Source organism: Phascolarctos cinereus, unplaced genomic scaffold, assembly GCF_003287225.1.
Source record: "Phascolarctos cinereus isolate Bilbo 61053 unplaced genomic scaffold, phaCin_HiC Scaffold_5;HRSCAF=322, whole genome shotgun sequence".
In the NCBI taxonomy this organism is placed as follows: Eukaryota; Metazoa; Chordata; class Mammalia; order Diprotodontia; family Phascolarctidae; genus Phascolarctos; species Phascolarctos cinereus.
Window position 1 is genome coordinate 188,209,005 of NW_027555958.1, and position 20,620 is coordinate 188,229,624.

Genomic DNA, 20,620 nt, shown 5'->3' on the forward strand with positions numbered 1-20,620 from the left:
TTTAAAGATCCTTCGTTAGGTTATTGGTTTATCACTAAATTACCGCCAGCTCAGCTGTAGGTACATATTAACGTCTCTTTGCTTTTCCGTAGATTAACATTATTTTATTCTTGCGAATATTCCGAAAAGCTTAACAATTCCTAAATACCAAATCTCTGATTAGCTGTCCCCCAGCCCTATTATAATGAAAATAGCATTTTAAGTGCAAATAAGGAGTTAAAAAGCATCGTTCTTAGAATCAAAGCAAAACACACACACACACACACACACACACACACACACACACACAAAACACACAACCCACCAAAAACAACCATTTTACAATTTGTACTTAAGACATTGGCAGTAATACAAGAAATATGCAGAGATAAGCTCCAGCAAGTAACGGGCTTGCAAAAAAAAAAATGTTACTGCTTAACAAAAAGCAGGCTGAGCCTCTATTGCGATATACAGCACTTCCAATAAATTACACAACACTTGCACAGGCTGCAGAAATAACGCAGGACAAGACTTACACAGATGCCAATCCGCAGCATTTATACACATGCACATGGGTAAGAGACAGAAACCAAACACTATCATTCAACTCAGGGAGGGCAGCGCAATCTTGAGTTTGTTCAATGTGAGTGTGGTGTGTGTGTGTGTGTTATTTCTGTGTGAGTGTGTTCACGCCGTGTGTGCGCGCGTGAGAGTGAGACCCATCCTCGGGGCATTTTCCCCCCTCTCTGGGCAGTTTTGCTTCATTTGTTTCCTATTTCTGCTACATTGAAACTAACTTCCATCTCAGCCCCAGTCAGAGGCGCTGAATAGACCTGTGCTACGGCTCCGTGTGCGTCATATCCCTCCGCGGATCCGTCCCTCCCCCGAATCAATCCCTCCACAGAGAAAGCGTTTTCTAGCCAACCAACGGCCGCTGCTCCGACATCTTCTCCTAACTGGAAATAAATAAATAAATCGATCTACTGGGGGGGGCGGTTTGAGAGCGGGGAGGCGGGGAATCAGGCCGAGCGAGGCTGCTGCTGCCGCCTGGGAAAGGAGTGTGTGTGAGCGCGCAAGCTAGGGAGGTTGCGGTGGGGGAAGGATACTTTTCCCTATATTTTTTAACCCCCTTTTGAAATTGAGTGGAAGCAGCCGTGCAGCGACGATCAGGGAGGGAGGAAACCCCAAGACCTAAGCTTAGCCCGGGCTCGGCGTCAGGGACTCTTTTCTCAGGCGGAGGGATCTCTGTGGCGGAGGTGGCGGGCGGGTTGCTGCCGCCGCCGCCGCCGCCGCCGCCGCTGCCTGTGAGTTGTTGTTTCCTCCTCCTCCTCCTCCGCCGCCGCCTCCTCCTCCGCCGCTGTTGGTTGAATGGTGGAGCTGAGGCTCTGGCTGGGGAACACACAGTGACAGCTACAGGGCAGGCAGGGAGGCGGCGGCGCCGTCCCCGCTTCCCGTCCTCGGCGGGGGAACCCCGCCAGTGGCCCCTAAGTGACCAATAAACATGTCTTGTGAGAGCAAAGGCCTCTCGGAGCTGCGATCGGGTAAGTGGGGAGGCTGCGGGAGCCGCTGGCACGGGGCGCGTCCGTCCCCAGCGCCCCTAGCCCGGCGCTGAGCTGTGTCTCTCCCCTCTCCCCTTGTCCCCGCACAGAGCTCTACTTCCTCATCGCCCGGTTCCTGGAAGATGGACCCTGTCAGCAGGCGGCTCAGGTACGGGGCTGCGGGCGGGCGAGCGAGAGGCGGCGGCGGCGCGCCGCCGCGGGGCTGGGGCCGGGCCGGGGTGGGGAAGGGAGGGAGGCCGCGGGCGGCGGGGGGCGAGGAGGGCCACCAAGCAGCGTCCCCCCACCCCGCTTTTGTTGTTGCAGGTGCTGATTCGAGAAGTGGCCGAGAAGGAGGTAAGAGAAGCCGGCGGCGGCGGCGCTCGGCGGCGGCTCACCCGGCCCGGGCTGCTGCCGCTCCCTGCCGCCGCCGGGGGGAGGAGGGCGGCGCGGCGGGCCCAGGCGGGCCGGGGTCGGTGCGGGGGGGGGGTTCAGGGGTGGGGGTCAGCCGGGAGGTGGGGGTCGAGCAGAGGCTGATGTTGGGGTGTTTTCCCCCTCACAGCTGTTACCCCGGCGAACTGACTGGACGGGGAAAGAGCATCCCAGGACCTACCAGAATCTGGTGAGAGATTCCCATCGCGATGCGAAAAAACTTTTCCCCGAGTCAAATAAAAATTGAATTTCCCGCAATTTTTTACAGGGACAAAAACTTGGCTAAAAAAATCGCGAAAGCTTCAAAGGCATCGGGAAGGGTTGGGAGCTCAGCACGGGACAGGCGCGGGATTGGGGTGAGGGGTACCCGCACCCCAAGATCAGAGGGGCTGTGGACAATTTATTTGTGATATTTTGTTAATGTGCTAGAAATAAAGATACGTCATGAATGTTGTGCAGTGAAAGGGCTGGAGGAGGAGGGACTAGAGCGCGCTTCCGCGAGAGAGCGCGGACGCGGGAGCGCGCACCAGAGAGTCAGGCGGCCAGGAGGGCGCGCTCTCATTTCTCCATGCGCTGTTGCTGCTGCTGCATACATACATAGCTCAGCTTCTCTCCTCTTTCTCCCTCTGCCTTTTCCCTTCTTTCTCTCTTAATTTTTCCCCTTTTTCTCTCCTCTCTTTCCCAGCTCTTGATTCACTCTCTCCTCTATCTCTCCCTTTTCCTTCACACAGTAGCTGGTGACTTAACTATTCCAAAGTGGCATTAGCATTTCACACGAAAAAAGGCTGTTCTGCTTAAATAAAATCTGCAAGAAATTACTTACCCCAACCCCCTACCCCGGCTTCGTTTTTTTTTCTCTTTGCTTAAATTCAAATCGGGAAATTGGGGGGAAATTAAAATGTAGGATGAGTACAGCCAGCTAGCCACACATTTATTTGCTGTTAGAGCTTTTACTGGTCCATGACAGAATTGCAGTATACATTTATAAATGTGATTTGTGGGTTATATATAGCAAATATATGATGAATGTGCATATCCATGTTTAACTTGATATATTGCTGTCACCAAAGTGTTCATATCTTTAGCCTTTTGAAGTTTACTCTGGGATGAAACTTTAGTAAAATTTCCCATCCTTTTCTATTGTGTGGTTCTGACTTTCAAAAGTTTTTTTTTTAAATATCTGCTTCTCAATTTTCTCTGCAAAGAACATTCCATAGTCTCTACAACTGTAATTTTAGGGGAAGCCTGAAAGGATCCTACCCTTTTGCCCTGTTCCTTCCTCAGTTACCTGGTATTTGCTTTTAGGACAAAGACTCAAAAAAATTTCAACCAATTTAGGTAATCCTTAAGTTGTGGTCATTCACCACTATTTTCGGTAGCTACTATTTCTTTTCGGTTGTGGTGCAGGCATTAATTTGACCAATAAAACCACTACTAGATTACTCTAGGTTCTCTTTGAGCCTTTAAAAATTGTTAAAAACCAACATTCACAAATTTAAACTTTGAAGCAATTAAAGATGCATGTTAGATTTTGAATATTCAGTAATAACCAATCCCCTAACCCCAGGCAAAAAGTGGTAGAAATAGGTACCATTCTTGATTTTGAGGAACATTGTTTCAGCTTTAATATATGAAACTGAATGTGGAACAATTTCCGTCCCTTACCCCCTGAGTTTGGATATAATCCTATACCCATTAATGTCTTTTAAAATGTGTTCTACCAGTACTCTTCAAGATTTAGTTTACTTCCCATGAATGTTTCTTTTTGCTCTGCTACCCAGAGAAGTATTGAGATACCAAAAGGGCTTCTGATTTGACTTGGGAGGGCATGATTTTGACTTATTCTCTTTTGAATATACTTATATTTGGTGTTTGGTGGAATGTTATTTGGTTTTCATTTTTATTGGATTTCTGATATTTCTGGGGTAATATTTGTGTGAATTCTTGTTATATATCTTGGAAGTTATGTTCACTTATTGCCTGATTACTCTTGTATACTCAAAATGAAAAGCATAAGTTACCTACAAAATATAACATTTAACTTTATTTTGTAGATGTTTTGGTGAGAACTGTTTGTGATGTTTTTTCTAGATGAGGATGATAGTTATGCTATCAGGTAAAGTGATTTTCTTAATCAGAGAAGTTGTAGTATCGAATTTAAATATGTAAAATATTCCAGATTAGAAATTAACTATAGAATACACACATTGAATATAATACTAAAGTTTAAAAAAATCTTTATTGATAGTAACTGTTTGGATCACAATAATTATGACCAAAAGAGTAAGCAGTGGTCTAGGAGTTCTTCAAAAATTTTTTATACGTGATCTTAAAATCCAGGATTGGTTTTTTTTCCAAGTTTAATGTGAATATCCATGAAAAATAAATATCCTTTATTTGAAGCATTTTTTTTTCTTTCAAACCCCTAAAATTTGGATATAAATACATATCTTCTATTTCAAAACTTTAAATGAAACGTTTTGTTTTTGAAATGTTTGGAAGGTGGATTAGGAAGAATTTACTATAGGCTAGATTACTTAACATTTTTAGTTTATGATGAACATTTTAATGTATGGCATGCTTAGTGATTTCCCTCCAGTAACATATATCAAAAGATCTCCCTCGTGTCCTTAAAAGTACATGGTTTTTTGGTATTTTTAATATCCTGGAGGTGTACAAGTATCTTCTTGCTGCTTCACCAGTCTACTTCATTTTTCATTAATACATGCCATCAGTAATGTCCTTTATACAACCTTAAACAGACAAGATGTTGGTAAGATTCTGTACTCCATATGTCTTTCAAATTGCCCTTTGGGTTGCTTGTAATTTTGATCCTTCAGAAATAGTGGTGTTCCTAAAAATTCTCACACAAGGCTAATAACTGAGGGCAAATGTAGAAAAAGGAAGAAATTCCTGATCCGAGCATAGAGCAAGGGAAATACTCTTTCCTGTTCATTTTATTTACTTAGTTCAGTTAGTTTGGATAGTGAAACTGGTTGGTTTACCATCATTTTCAAGTTTTCAGGTTATGCAGTGATGTTTGTCTTTAGATTTCTAGTTCTGTAGCTGAGGTGAGATTAAGTTTCCTAGACTAGAGTTTGTACTCTTGAATTTTTTTGGACCAATCCTGCAATTTCATAAATGGAGGTAAGTCCCAGTGAGGAACTCCTTTGCTAATGTACATCAGCATCTTATCTGCTAGATGTAGTTTTAGAATGGCCTGGGGTCACTGACAGATTAAGTAATTTTCTTGGAGTCACATAGTCCTACTCTTGTGGAAGGCTCCTTTATTCTTGGTTTCACTTTGAGGGGAACTATTGCCAGGTAGTAGGACCTAATTTGGTGTTGAGTCTTAAAACTTTTAAAGTACTAAATCTTGAAGCTAAAAAAAAGTTTTCTTCCTATGTATATGTGTGCTTGTGTATGTGTATGAATGCATCATCCCAGGTTATAAAAAGGTTAACTTAGAATTGTACACAAAATACAGTAAATGCCTTTACATTTGGTATAGATTTGTGGTGGTTAAAATGTTTAATTTTTGTAAGTTATTGATGATTTTTGAACAGTAATAAAACTAAAAATAAGTAGTCAAAAATAAAATCAAAGTAATTTAAGAGTTTAACATTTGTGTTTAACTTACTATGAATTGTGCAACTTTATAGTTTTAAAATGATTTTGAGATTTTTTAAAAAGATTTAAGTTTAAGATTGTAAGTAATTTTAATATAGCATTGATAAATTACATACAGGCTGAAGAAGTTCAGATAGGAAATCTGCCATTCCAGATTTTCAGTTTTTTAAATTTTATATTTAACAATATTTATAAGACTTACATTTTATTTTTCAGTCAGAATTGGCTTAAATACTGGTTTCCTTTGAGTCTACTAAAAGAAATTATTGTCTCTAGACTAGTAGGCTTTATTTTCTCATCTTATATTGCCCTAGTAAAAAAAGATAGGCCTTATTGTAGGGCAGCTTACTGAAAGAATTTGTTCTGTCATAACTTCATGTTTAATCTAGTCTGTTTGTGAGAATTAAAGTATTTTGAGTATAGAGAAGAAAATACCTATTTCATTGAAGGGGAGGAGTTGTGACTTGTCATTTTATGCTTGAAGAATCCTAATCTAGGTGATTTTTATTGTTAGAAACTAGGCTCTTCCCCACCATTAAACAAACAATTCAAGCACGTTCTGTGATTCCCAGTACACTCCTAAATGAGTGAAAATTGACTTTACCCTACAGGGGAAGTTCTGTCTACTCATGTGTTGTTTCCCCCATCCCTGTAGTCTCAAGTGTGTCCTCAGTCTTCACCTCCTCCCCCCCAACCCTCCAGCCAATGTTATCTTCATATGTGTTTTTACTTAAGTTTAAAAGTTCTGTGTTGTGTTGAATCTTCTTTTTCAAGTTTGTGTTTCAAAGGTATTCCATTTTTAGATATTACATTTAGATCAGTTAGATTTTATGTTTATTACATACTCAGATTACTACTTTGAAGAATAAAGAACGACTAATTTAGACTTTTTAAAATCATGTTTATAGTGTAGCTATTTCCCAAAATCAGAGGTACGGTTGTGCAAAATAATGTACAAAAAAGTTTAGAAACCTTGAAGAAAGTAAGAATTCAGTTGAAGATGCAGGCAGAATCACAGATAAATTAGTCTCACTACTAAGATGTTGACTATGACTTTTCTGAGTGAATTTATGTCATGAAATATTTAGTTGTGAGTGTTGTGGATTAACGGATATTAAAGCTTTTTGCTTTTGATAAGTAGAAAGCTGTTGTCATGAGGTGGTAGTTTGAATTATATAAAAGGATCTTGCTGTTGCAGTCTGGTGCCTTTTCATCAGAGATTTGGAAATTTAAAAACCATAATAGTTTGTATTCTTTAAGACTTTCTTGATGGGCAAGTGTTGTGTCTTTGGTTTTGTCATTTATTACCTATATCAAAACTAGAATGAATTTGTTGTAAAATTTTCTGGTGTTGAGAGTTTCTGAATTTGTTGTTCATCTTTTGAGGCCGTAAGTTATGTGAGTATTACGAACATCAAACATTTATCATTTAGAATTTCCTTACAATACAAAGCACAAATATTGCCCCCCTTTTTGTTTTACCTTCCCCCAGTTTTTTTAATTGGCATTTGCGGTTTATGTAAATGTAAACACAGAATTTAGTATTTAATAAAGGAATGAATTTTTTTTCTAGAAAAATTCCAGTTAAATTCAATTTGTGATGTTCTTGGAAAGTGATTATCTTTTCCTGATGTTGATATCTAAATTGGCTAACGTTTTAGACAAGTTACTGTGAGCTTCGTTAAATGAATCTTATTTTATAGAGAAGCATGTATGTTACAGTGTTCTTTTAATATACATAAGACTACTAATTAAATATACCTTAAAATGGATTTTTTTAGAAATAATAATAACTTGCTTTTGCATAGTACTTTAATCGTTACAGAATACTTTTTTTTTCCAAAGTAATTCTGAGGCAGATAACTTGAGGTATTAATATCCCTGTTTTATAGACAAGAAACATTCTCTTAGAGGTAAAGTGATTTGTGTAGTAATTGTTTGAGGTGGAATTTAAACATAGATTTTCTGTACCGAAACTGGACACCCAGCAGTTGGTATAGTGGCTAGAGAACTAGTGTAGAAATCAAGGAGACCTGGGTTCAAGCTCATCTTTTATATATGCTAATTGTGTAACCCAGGATAAATTATTATCTTATAATTATTAAATTATTGTCAGTGCTTTCTTTAAACAACTCTCTATATGTAAGTAGCTGTTTTCTCACCTGGGAATTCTTTATACCAGTGAAATCACAGGTGTACTCCCTATTCCTATCTGGTTCTAAGCTGTGCTCTTTTCTGTTATATTGTACATTATTTAATCTACTGAGTCAGTACTTTTCATAGTATCATATTTTTAAAATCGATATGCTGATCCTTAGAAATGTTAGAAATTTTATGCTTTAAAATTTTGGAAACCAGAGTGATATTGTTAGTACTTTTGGAAGTTTCTAGCTAGATTGTAGTTTACATTGCTTTCAGAGAAGATGCTGCTGACAAAATAGTAGATAACTGTGTAAAAGCAACTTAATTCAGTATTTAAAATACGTATCAGCAGTATATGTGGAGTATTTTAGGCACTATATAATTTGAGGATTTTATGTATAGAATTTTAAGAATTGAAAAGAATGTAATTCAGTATATTTTCCTTTATAATGTCTCATAATTAAGGATTACTGAAATAAAGCAATTACCAAGATTATTTATCAAATACTAATTTATCAAGTATTTAAAAACCTGTTTAATCATTCCCTCCATTAATAGCAAGATGGATGGCAGATATTTTGTTAGAGGGTACAAGAGAAAGGAAAAAGAGAGAAGAGGTTGATGTTTTAATAATAATCAAGAATGGTCCAGCAACTGCTCATCTGTTCCAGCAAAGTTTTACTGTCACAGGAATGACTCCGTGGATGTTCGAGATCATTACTTGGATCATATATCTGTACTATCCATGGTTCTGGCAGAGCTGGATGGGGGTGGAAGGGTGGGGGGGAGAGGTGGAGATATTGATCACTTTCTGTTTTTATTCAGCTTTAGTTTACTTAGTTTTTGTCCACAGAAATAATAAATTCTAAATAAATTTGGTCCTTAAATATATGTAGTAATGATTTGCCAAAATGGATTTTACATTTTCTGTGAGATATTATTTTTAGTATGTGATTTGCATTTGAAACTAATGAAAATAAAACTGACTGGTTTATTTAATTTTTGAAATGCTGAAGTAAATGTTTTTAGGCTTTTCCATTTTAAACCAAAAGTAGTATTAAACAATATAACTTTGCCAATAGATGTAGTTAGAAAATAAAAAACAGAACAGCATGAATCAAGTTTTCGGATAATTTACTTGTCAGATTGGCATTTGGGTATCACTTAGGCAAAGATTATTTAACTTGGAAAGGAGATATTTTCCTTGATAATGACTTTTTTCAGATTATCAAACATCTGACAGTTTGGAAAATAAACCTCAGTGCATCTTTTTCAGACAAATATTCATCACACTTTTCCTGTCCAGCCCACATCTGGAATATTATACCAAGTTATGGACTTAACTGTTTTATTGAGAGATATTGACAAGCTGGATGATGAGAGGACTTGAAAGTATATGATAACAAGGACCAATGGAAAGAACTGAGGCTATTTGTTGGGGAAAAGAAGACCATGGAAGGTCACTGTATTTGTCTTTAAGGTTATGATGCAGAAGAATTACTAGACTTGTTCTGCTTCATCCCACAGATCCAAATTAGCAGCTATAGTAGAAATTATAAAGCTAAAAATTGCAGAGAGATATTATAGAACTTTATAACAATTATAACTATATAAAAGTTGTTTGCATTTCCTGAGTAATTAGTTTTCTTGTTACTGGAGTTTTAAGAATTGAGATTATATTCTTTTATATTATATTATATATTATACTGTATACTTAAGAGTACTATAGAGGATTCATGTTTCAAATAGGGAGTTAGCTAGGTGACTTCTTATACGAGCTTGAGTTTCAAGATTCTGTTCATAGTACTTCTATGTAATGTGTACCCTAATGATTCTTAAAAAATCTTTCTTGCCATCTTAATAGAACGTAAGGTGTTTTCTTGTTTGTTTGTTTTGGCAAGGACCATCTCACTTTTGTATTTTTATGCCCTGTATTTAACATAGTGCCTGACACATGATAAGTATTTAACAAGTGCTTGTTTGAAATGCTGGGAGAACAGTGAGAAAATGTTATCATTTAACCATTGAAAATCATTTCTTTCCAACATTATTTCTAGATAGGGGATAAAAGTTCCAAACTTGGGGGTCAGGAAGACTTTGTTTTGACTCTTGCATCTGACATAAAATTACTTGATCTCTCCCAGCCTCAGTTTCCTTATCTGTAAGAATGAGAATAAGACTTGTAATACCTGCTTTATAGAGTTGTGAATCCTGTATCATGTAATATATATATAAAGCACTTTACTTTAAAAACATTTAAAAGTTATATATCAGAGCTGCCTAAAATAATAAAGTTTAACTTTTTAAGTATGTGCTGCAGTTTAGAACATTAGAAAGGTCTCTTAATTCAGATCAGAAGCATTTATTGATCACCTACTATGTGCCAGGCACTGTTGTAGGTGCTGGAGAATCAAAGATAAAAAAAAGCAGAATAGATCTGCCTTAGAGGAGCTCAGATTCTGCTGGGGCATGGGAGAGGAGTAAGATGTAATCCACATAAGTAAGTATAGAGAAGATACTAGCAAAAACTTTGGTGATAGCCAGGATGATCAGGCAAGGGTCTCCTGTGGGAGGTAGCAGTGGAGTTATATTTTGACAGACGTTAAGGAGCTGGAGGCAGAGGTGCGACTGAAAAGGCAAGAGATGAAATATTGTGATCTGGTTAACTGCATTAGAAAAGTTTGGTTGGAATGTAGCATGGTAGATGGGGAGGATCAGATTATAGAGTGCTTTAAATATCAAGAAGAGTTTATAGTTTATCCTTCTTGAGTAGGGTAATGTTATGGTCAGGTCTGTGATTTAGGAATATCCGTTGGACAGAAAAATCAGTGGATTGTAGACTGGTTATAGGGAGACTAGGAGGCTGTTTCAATAGACTAGGCAAGAGGTGATTGAGGGCTTGAAATAGCATTGTATCTAAATGAAGAAAAGGAAGGTATACAGGAGTCATGTGGAAGTACAATCAATAGGACTTGACAAGTGATTGTATATTGGAGGATTAGGAAGAGGAAAGAATTGATGCTTCTGAGATTGTGAACTGGATGAGTAAAAGGGTTGCTGTACCCCTTAACACATGGAGAATTCAGGGAAACTGATGGATTTGGGGGGGAAATATGGAGTTCTATTTTGGACGTATTGAGTTTGAGGTACATATGGGACTAGTTGCAGATGTCCAGTGAACACCTGGTATTGTGAAATGGAAGCTCAGGAAAGAAATTAAGACTAAGAATGTAGATTTTGGAGTAATCTACTTAGAAATCAAAAAATATTTTGGGAGATTTTTGCAAAGGAAACTGAGAAAGGACATTTGAGACAGGCAGAAGCAGAACTAGGAAAGCATGAAGTCATAAGAAACCAAGGAGGAGAGAATACCAGGGGGAAGGCATGGTCAACAATATCAAGCTGCCGAGGAGGGGAAGAAATAGGATGACTTGAGAAAAAGCTATTAGGTTTAAAGGTTAGGAGAGCTTTGATAATTTTAGTGATAGCAGTTTCACTTGTGGTGAGGTTGTAAGCCAGATTATGAGGGGTTGAGAATTGATTGGGAGGTGAGAAAGTAGAGGGTTTATTGTGTGTCTAAAAGCAACAAGAAACAGCATTTTATTGGATATTTGATTATTTTATAATGCAATGCTTATGATAAGCATTTGCAAAAATACTACCATGCAAGTAATTACATCTTACTGCCATTGTTAAGAGCAGCACCTTATTTCCCTTTTCGATTTCACTTCTTGAGATCCTTTTGGTTCCTGATTCTGTCATGCAGTGTATTAGCCAACTCTCTCAGCTTCATGTCTTATGAAAATTTTATAAACAAGGTACGTGAATCTTTATTCAAGTTATTAATAAAAATGGTGAATTGGAAAGGGCTAAGAAGGGCTGAAGTTTGCCACCAGAGTACTTCCTACAGGTTGGCATTAATCTTTATTAACAGACACTTTTTGGGTTCAGTTCAGCCACTTCCAAATCTGCCAGGAGTACTGCCATTCAGTCCTTGGTGCTTCAATTCTTAGCTATACATTTTATCTACAGAGATATTATAAGAGATTGGTATATGTCTTAAAGAAATCCAGTCTAATAATCTTATCCGGAAAAGAAAATGAAGATTGGCTTATGCTAATCACCAGTTCCCTGAGTAATTCCTTAAAAATTCATTCTAGGACTTTGTCTTGAATTAGTGTCAAACTCATTGGCCCAACAAAGAATCTGTCTTTCTATTTTTGAAAATCAGAACCAGTATCTGCTGTACCTTTCTAGCTCTTGATAGTTCTCCAAAGATTATTAGTGGCTTAGCAGTTGCATCTGTAAGCAATTTCACTGTGTGAGGATGTGCCAAATGATTTAAATTCACTGAAAGAAACTAGCTACTCCTTTGTCATCTTTGCATTTATGTTAAGTATCAGTTTTATGTAATTCATCTTTGTTTTTTCCTTTTGTTTCAATCAGCATTTATTAAGGGTCTGCTAAGTGCCAGGCACCGTGCCAAGAGTTGGGGCATACAAAGAAAGGCAAGAAATAGTACCTGCTCTCAAGGAACTCACAGTCTAGTTAGTAGGGGAAACAACGTGCAAACGACTATGTACAAACAGAATATACAGAGTAAATTAGGGGTAATCTCAGCAAAGGCACTGAGATTAAGGAGGACTAGGAAGTGCTTTTTTGCAGAGAACTGAAGGAATCTAGGGAAGCTAGGAGGCAAAAATGAGCAAGGTGCTATTGGCATGGGGGGGTACCATCACTGAGAATTCTTAGAGGAGGGGAGTAATATAGGAATACTGGAAAGAAAGGGGCCAGGATATTAATGGCTTTAAAAGCCAAACAGGATTTTATATTTGATACTTCAGGGTAGTAGAGAACCACTGGAATTTATGAAATTGGAAAGTGATAAGTATGGTGGTCAGACCTGCTTTTATAGGAAGATCAGTTTGATAGCTGAATGGAGTATGAATTGGGGTGGGGAGAGACTTGAAGCAGGGAGACCAACCAGTAGATTAGTTCAGTAGTTAAAAGTGTAAGGTGATGAGGGCCTGCATGAGAGTGGTTGCAGTGTCAGAAGAGAAAGGGACATACACATGAGAGATGTTCTAACTGAAGATCGTTTTGGTTGATTGAACAATACAAATGAATATAGATGAAAATATTTGAATATTTCAGTCCTGTATTATTGTTCTGACTACCCTCATCAGTGATCCTATCCCTTCTCTATTTTTACTCCCAACTTCCAAAGTCACTCAAAAAGCTTTTTTTTTTTCTTTTGGTATCTGGGCAGTTTGTTTTTGTAAGTTGCCACTTGTTTTGGCCTTTAGTCTTTGACTTAATGTTTTTATGGAACTGTGGTGCTTATATACTCAGCCTCAGTTACATGCTCTTGCTTCTGTCTTTAGAGCACATTTGAACTTGTTAATGAGCTTCCTTTATCAGATTTGACCTGAGTGTGATGCTTAATTTAACTGGTATCTCAAACCCTGACTATGATCAGTTAGTGTGAAGCTATCTTAACGTTCTGTAAAAAGTAGGAGTGACATTTCCAGTTCCCACATTTGATTATTTTGGATAGACTCACTGTATATAGGTTTGCTCTTCTTGTAGGAATAAGTAGAGAGACAAGTTGGGAGAAGGTAGTGAAAATCTTAAAAATGATAGCAAAGATTTGTTTTATATTTGAAATGAGTATAGAAATGGATACAGAAATATTTGTAAACCTGAGGTGATAAAATATGGAAAACTTAATATTTATATTAAATGACATGAAATATTAAATGTTTTAAAAAGCTCATTTGCAAATGTATTAAAGGAGATTGAAATTTTTCTAGATTAGGAGAAGGTAACATTTTATACCTCGGACCCATGTATTTCAATTTTTAAAAATAAGTTTTGGTAACTAATTTCTGGCCAATTCTATGTAATTGGACCATTATCTTGTGAAATTTGAATAAACCCATGTTTTTGGCTTTTATCATGAATTCTTTTTGCTTCCATTTTCCGTCTTTTTTGAACCTTGACTTTAACAAGAGGTGGAACTAACACTTGCTAGGTTGTTACTGACTTACTACAACCTGTTGAGGTTGTACAAATTTAGCCTTAGTTAACTGTTCATATTACTAAAGATGGAGACACACATAGCTTACCTTTAGTCTGGGTTATGACATGTGGGATAGATGGGTTAATTGGTTGAAATAGAGGGATCATTATGTTATTCTGAATTAAATGATAGATTTTGGTTCTTAGCTATTGTGTCTTAGAATCTGAGTTGGAAGGGGCCTCAGAAATCATCAAATATAATTCCTTTGTGAACAGATATGCTTCTAGTCTAGGAGGACCCATTAACTTATATGGGAAAAAATCTCACTAATATTTAGTATTTTTTTGAGTTGTGAATTTAAAAAAAAATTGCATTCTGAGAAGGGGATCATAGGTTTCACCAGATTGCCAAAGGTTTGAGGTGGGAGATCCGTGATAGAAAAAAAAAGATTGAGAACTTCTGCTGTAGAACATTCCTAATAAGTACCAATCCAGATATTGATGACCACTAGTAAGGACCACACTGTCCTCAAACACCTCATTCAACTTGTGAACAGTTCTGATATTTAGAAATTTTTCCTTAACATCAAACCTAAATTTACTTCTTTGCACCTTCTACTCTTTACCACTCTTCTGTGTGAGTGACTTTGAGCTACTCGAAGACAATCATGTCACCCCTTAAGTTATCTCTTCCTTAGGCTAACCATCACGTTCAGTGATCTTCATATTGCATGATCACAGTGCCTTTTCTCTACCATCTTGCTCTAATGTACCTCTGGATGCTGTCTAGCTTTATCATTGTTCTTCTAATTAAAATGTGCCTAGAACTGAACACAATAACAAGATGTGATTTGGCTGAGGCAGTGTACAGTAGGACTCTTTTAACTCCTTGGTTCTGAACTTTTTGCCTCTTTATGCAACTTAAGATCTTACTAGCTTGATTTTGGCTTCCATGTCACATGATTAAGTCATATCGAACTTCCAGCCCACCTAAATCTCCGTATCTTTTTTAGACAACTTGCTGTCTAGCTGTACGTACCATTGTACACTTTGTGAGTTTGATTTTTTTGAACTTCAGTAAGATTTGGACATTTATTCTGGTTTAATTTCTTCTTATTAAGATTTGGCCCAATTCTCAATTACATATAGTAATACAATTTTCCAGTTTTATACATAGTTTTTGAGGACAACTTTATACTGTTCCAGATTGTAGTTCTTCCCTGCTGGATTTATTGTGTGTAATAATATGTCCCACTAATTGATAGTGAAAAAAATCTTCCTGACACCTCACCAGTTCTGTGGGTTCACTTACATTACAGATGGAAAACTGATTACCTGTTTTTGTGGCTGGCAACTTAGAGTATCCTAAGCAACTTTGAAAAGAACTTGAAAAACTAAGTGAGAAATTAGAACCCCATGCCTCAGAAAATATTAGGGTATATGTGCTGCTGATTTTATTACCCTGTTTTAATCACACACAGGAAAGGGTGCCAGATACTTGCTTGTTGTGTGCTTTGTACTGAACTAGTATAAGTAAAACTTTGATCAGATCACTAGTAGAAACTGTCAGTTTTTCTTTGTTCTATTAAGTAGTGTAATGTAGAGTTATTTATCTTAAAAGATTAATATTTTGGAGGGACTGGTAATTTTCCTAAGCCAATTTTTTTTCTGTACCATTGTTTTTAAGATTTCTTTTGAATTCCTGAATTATGGTTGGACTTTAAGCAAATTAAAAGTATAAAATTGTTCCATAACAACTTTTGGTAAATATATATATTGCCTGTGTAATATATAGTTAACTAAAATGTGTGTCTAGGGCAGCTAGGTGGCACAATGGATAGAATGTAAGGCCTGAAGTCAGGAAGACCCATCTCTATGAGTTCAAATCTGGCCTTAGACATTTAGTAGCTGTAGTCACTTAACCATGTTTGCCTTAGTTCTTCATTTGTAAGATGAGCTGGAGAAGGAAATGGCAAGGCACTCCAGTATATTTGCCAAGAAAAACCAAAATGGGATCACCAAGAGTTGGACACAACTGAATAGCAAAAATATATGTTTATAAATAATGAGCTGTTTTCTTTCTTTCTTTTTTTTTTTTGGAGGCAGGAATATAAACATATGCTTTGATTTATGTTTTAGTTCTGATGGGCATTGTTCAGTTTTGATTTAGGTAGCAGAGGATAGTGGTTGGTTTTAAAAGCACTGTAAAATAGTCCTACAGTTCAGAAAGGTTAAATGTATTGGAAAAGAGAGATTAGGTTTGACATTGAGAACTAAATAATGTATAGAAAATAAAAACTTAATAATTTAATAAGTAAAAAATAGGCAGCAAAACCTCGATATTAATTAGACTTACTTGGGTTACAGTGTGATGCAGTCTACTTTCATTAGAGAGTAAATGGCAAGAAAACCCCAAATGAGGTCATGAGGAGTCAGACACAACTGAAAAGACTGAACAAAATCAAATTGTATGAGGAATTTTGCGGGGGGGGGTGGAGAGAAGGGGGAAATGTCCCAATCCCCAAATAGTTGACCCTTGGATATATCCTGGCAATAGTTTTCAACCTGGTAACCTATATATTACAGCTTTTCCAACCAATACTTTATCATGAAAATTGAACTTCAGGATAGTGACTGTGAGGCACTGCAAAATACTGACTTATTTAAAAAAAGTTGTGTTCCAATATATGTTACTTAGGAAACTAGATTGATGTTACTTTTCTAGAGATTATTAATACTTTTATGATAATTTTGTCAAGAATTTCAGCAAGAGTCAGAATTTAAAAGGATATCCTAGTTAACCAGAAAAATTCATTTAATCAGAAGGGAACCCCTCCTGATAACTTGAGCATTCTTTCTAATTGAGCAAGGCTTTGTAGTATATTGACTTTTAACTTGTATTAAATTAATAATTTAAAAGCAACTTTTTGATGAGTTCATGAGTCATGGAATTTAAGTTAGGAGAGATTTTGATCATCCAGTAATAGGTTCATAGGATTTATTGTTTAGAAGTTATTTTCTCTGATCTGCTCATTCATATGAGAAAACTTTGTCCAAGAGAGGTTTTGACTGCCCAAGGTCATAGAGATAGATAGTAAGTTGCATAGTCAGTCAGGACTTGAATCTAGGCTTTCTACTCATTTCACAATGAAGCAGTGTGCATTTTTTTCCTTTAAAGAAGTAGGTTCCTTGGCAAAATCATACCTGTTAGGTATTTAATTTGTGGTCAAATGTACTTAGCATTATGGAAAAAAAAATATGCTGGGTAGTTTTGCTAGCTAGAATATATGCTTCATAAGTAAACATGAATGTTATATATGTATATATATTTATATGTATCTCTGATATTTTATAAAAGCATTGCTGAAAATAGTACTACAAATGAGATCATTTTTCAAGGTCTTATGTTGGCTTGTGGTTATTTATCTTTCTGTGTTAATGTTTCTTTAAAATGCTAATTTAAGAGTATTGATAAATTTGGGGTTAAAATAAAGTACTTTATAGTTAGCTGTGGAATTTTTAATATGGTAACTTAAAAATGTGGGATATAGAATTTGTCACCTCATCTCATCACAAAACAACTCTTAAGTCATTGATACGGATTTTATATAAATGTGTGAAAGAGATGATGAAAACATGAAAAAAAACCTCTCCATTTTTATCCCCTATCATCAGAAGATTTAACATAGTGAGACTAAATAAGATTTTCTAGATCCTCAGTTGTTCAGTTCAACATTCCTTATGTTAAATTATTGTAATACAAAGTGTGATAATAGCATGTGCAGGACAGAATCAAATTCTGATGAAGAGATAAGGTATATTAGGGACAGTGTAGAAATTATGAGTAATATCTAACCTCTTTAAAATGTCAGTCATAGTCATCAGTTATACTATAACAAGCTATTGCAAGCTGGCATAAAATAATTTGACAACAAAGTCCAGAGCATCATAAGGGATTCAAATTGAAATGGCAGTGGATAGTTTTTAGGTACTAAAGTGAGGAAATTTACGTGATTTGGGTAGGTAGCATAGTATAATAGTTATTTTCTTTAATTCTTTTGAAATTTCATTTTATATTAGGATTTTAAAAATATTTTAACATATACATAAATTTGAAGGGATTGTTCCTTCTAGCTCCTCCTCCCCCCAATCAAATTCTAAATACATAATGGATCTGTATAATATATGTGTGTGTGTATGTATATATATGTATACTTTGTAATCTAACCTAGGCCAAAGTAGAGAGAAGAATTTTCCTCTTCTGCATAATAATTGTAGCTGATACTTATAAAGTGCTGTATATGCATCATCACATTTGTTCTTCATAGCAGTCCTATGAGATAAATATTCTAGGTATTACTACTTCTGTTTTACAGATGAGGAAACTGAGGCTATGAAAGGTTAGGATAAAATTCAATGAACACTTTTAAAGGATACGAACAATATTATCAAGCTGTTTCAGTAGTTAATCTCCAAGTACTGCAGATTGTAATTTTATTACACAAAAGTCAGTTTTATTTGAAATGAAGCGTATAACGTTAGTGTATTCCTTTTGATAGTTCACAACATAATTTTTATTTGTAAAAGTTATATTAAAATTTTAAAGCACAATGGTATTTTAAAATTTATTATAACTAATCTTTACAATTTGTTATTAATTATAGCAACCATGATTTTTAAAAAGTTTTTAGATTTAAGTTGTATTCCTTCTTTAACCTTTCCCCCTATATTATTTGCAATGTATTTTGTGGGGTAAAACTTAACTAGGCATTAAGCTGTTTCACAGAACAAATAACGAAATGTGTAAGGAATATAAAATTGTAGGGTAATGAGAATTAGATAGAGATCATTTAGTATAACCCTTTCACTTCATGAGAAAGGAAAATAAGGCCTAGAATCTGTGACTTTGGTCAAATTTAGATAATAAGTAATATTGTCAGGATTTAAAGACTAGATATGATATAAATCCAGGCCTCTTGGTTGATTTTTCTATACAAAAAAGGAACTAAAAGAATAGCTAGGACAAATCCCTTTAAAAATCAATTGTCTTTATTTACAATTAAATGAAAATTTCGCTTTCATGACAGTTTTTCCTTTAGAATTTTTGGTAACAGACATAATATGAGCTTTATGCCGTGAAAATGTTCATGTTCCCTTTAGCAAATACTTTTATATTTTTCTGTTTCACACAATAGGTGAAGTATTATAGACATTTGGCACCTGATCACTTGCTACAAATATGCCATCGACTAGGACCACTTCTAGAGCAAGAAATTCCTCAAAGTGTCCCTGGAGTGCAAACGTTATTAGGAGCTGGAAGACAGTCTTTACTTCGCACAAATAAAAGTATGGAAGCTTCAAAAGAAGGCTTAATGGGTTTTTAAATCATCATTTAAAGTTTTTGTAAGTGTGCCTATATTCATATGTATATAAATATGCATATATGTTCAATAGGCTGCAAACATGTTGTGTGGAAAGGATCTGCTCTTGCTGCTTTACATTGTGGAAGACCTCCTGAGTCTCCAGTCAACTACGGTAGTCCCCCCAGTATAGGTAAGTAAATTTGTTGATTTTAATCATGTGGGGCAGAATTGTTTAAAAGACCAAACAAAAATTATTTTCAGTTATAGCAGAAGTAGATCACTTTGCATGCTACACATTGCTTTATCAGAATTTCAGGTAAGAGCAGTACTGTTCAGAAAGTTCAGATTATTTTTAGGTAGATTGCTATAAGGCTATATATAGTTACACATAATTTTATGTTATATACCATGTGGACTTTAAAATATTTGCTATACTTTGGAGCAAAATTTAAATCAAGGCTAAAGTCTCTGAGGAAATTTAAGTTGTATATTCCATGGTAGTTTCATATTCTTATTAAATATATTTTACTGAAAAATTAAGTCTTCAGTCAAAGGTATGTTGTGGAGGGGATTCTTTTTTAGGTTGGACTGAGCAATCCCTAAGGTCCCATCCAATTCTGAAATTCTCTGTTACTAGTCAATGATTTTACATTCATCCCTTGTATTTCCATCTTAAAACAAGAATAGTTTCCTCTCCTTCAGTTTTTCCCCAAATTGGGAACATTGGGAATTAATGAAATACCCACATTAATTTAGGGACTGAATAAAGTTAAATTTGGGGGGGTTCTTGTTTATTTGTTGTATCTTATTTTGTTTAAAAAAAACCACAAAACTCTGATTCAGTCAGTATAGTAAACTCCAGGTGAGAATATTCCTGCCTATTCTGTACTTAGAATCTTGTAGAGTTTCTTGGGAGCACTGTAGGGTCATGTAGTAAAGCGTGTATCAGAGATGAGACTTGAACTCAAGTCTTCCTGACTTTGAGGCCAACTCTTTCTCCACTACTCCACATTGCCTTTCATGTTAGGTCTAGGAAAATGAAATAGTTGAAAGTGTCTGATAGGAAATATAACTGTGCTTTTATCTTTAAAATTTCAAGAAGGCAAACTAGCCAAGACTATATAACATTTTATTAAACTTAAGTTTTTCACTTTTTACTTGTATCTAGATCTATTGAAGATTTTTCTGAGATAGTTGTTACATGTTGCTGGTTTTCTCAAAATCATATTTCCAACTGCCTCGAAGACATCTTGGAGCTGCTAGGTGGCATAGTGGATAGAGCAGTGGGCTTGGAGTTAGGAAGACTCACCTTCATGAGTTCAAATCCAGCCTCAGATACTTACTATCCTGGGCAAATCACTTAATCCTGTTTGCCTCTGTTCCTCATCTATAAAATGAGCTGGAGAAGGAAATGGCAAACTACTCCAGTATCTTTGCCAATAAAAATCCAAAATGGCGTTATAAAGAAGAGTTGGACGTGACTGAGATAGCTGAATGACAAAAGAAGACATCTCCTTC

The 20,620-nt window shown here is 36.2% G+C and overlaps 1 protein-coding gene across 2 annotated transcripts in view; it reads left to right on the forward strand.

The window, feature by feature from the left end:
* The first annotated feature begins 1,029 nt into the window (after positions 1-1,029).
* Positions 1,030-20,620, forward strand: part of PHIP (PHIP subunit of CUL4-Ring ligase complex) — a 199,422-nt gene continuing 179,831 nt past the window's right edge. The window contains exons 1-6 of one of the 2 annotated variants that reach the window (XM_020975528.2): positions 1,030-1,520; positions 1,628-1,686; positions 1,842-1,871; positions 2,077-2,136; positions 18,935-19,085; positions 19,194-19,292. In XM_020975528.2, the coding sequence (XP_020831187.1) occupies positions 1,481-1,520; positions 1,628-1,686; positions 1,842-1,871; positions 2,077-2,136; positions 18,935-19,085; positions 19,194-19,292 (439 nt within the window). In that variant the 5' untranslated portion in view covers positions 1,030-1,480. The remainder of the gene's footprint in view (positions 1,521-1,627; positions 1,687-1,841; positions 1,872-2,076; positions 2,137-18,934; positions 19,086-19,193; positions 19,293-20,620) is intronic. The other variant, XM_020975529.2, reaches the window with a different exon arrangement.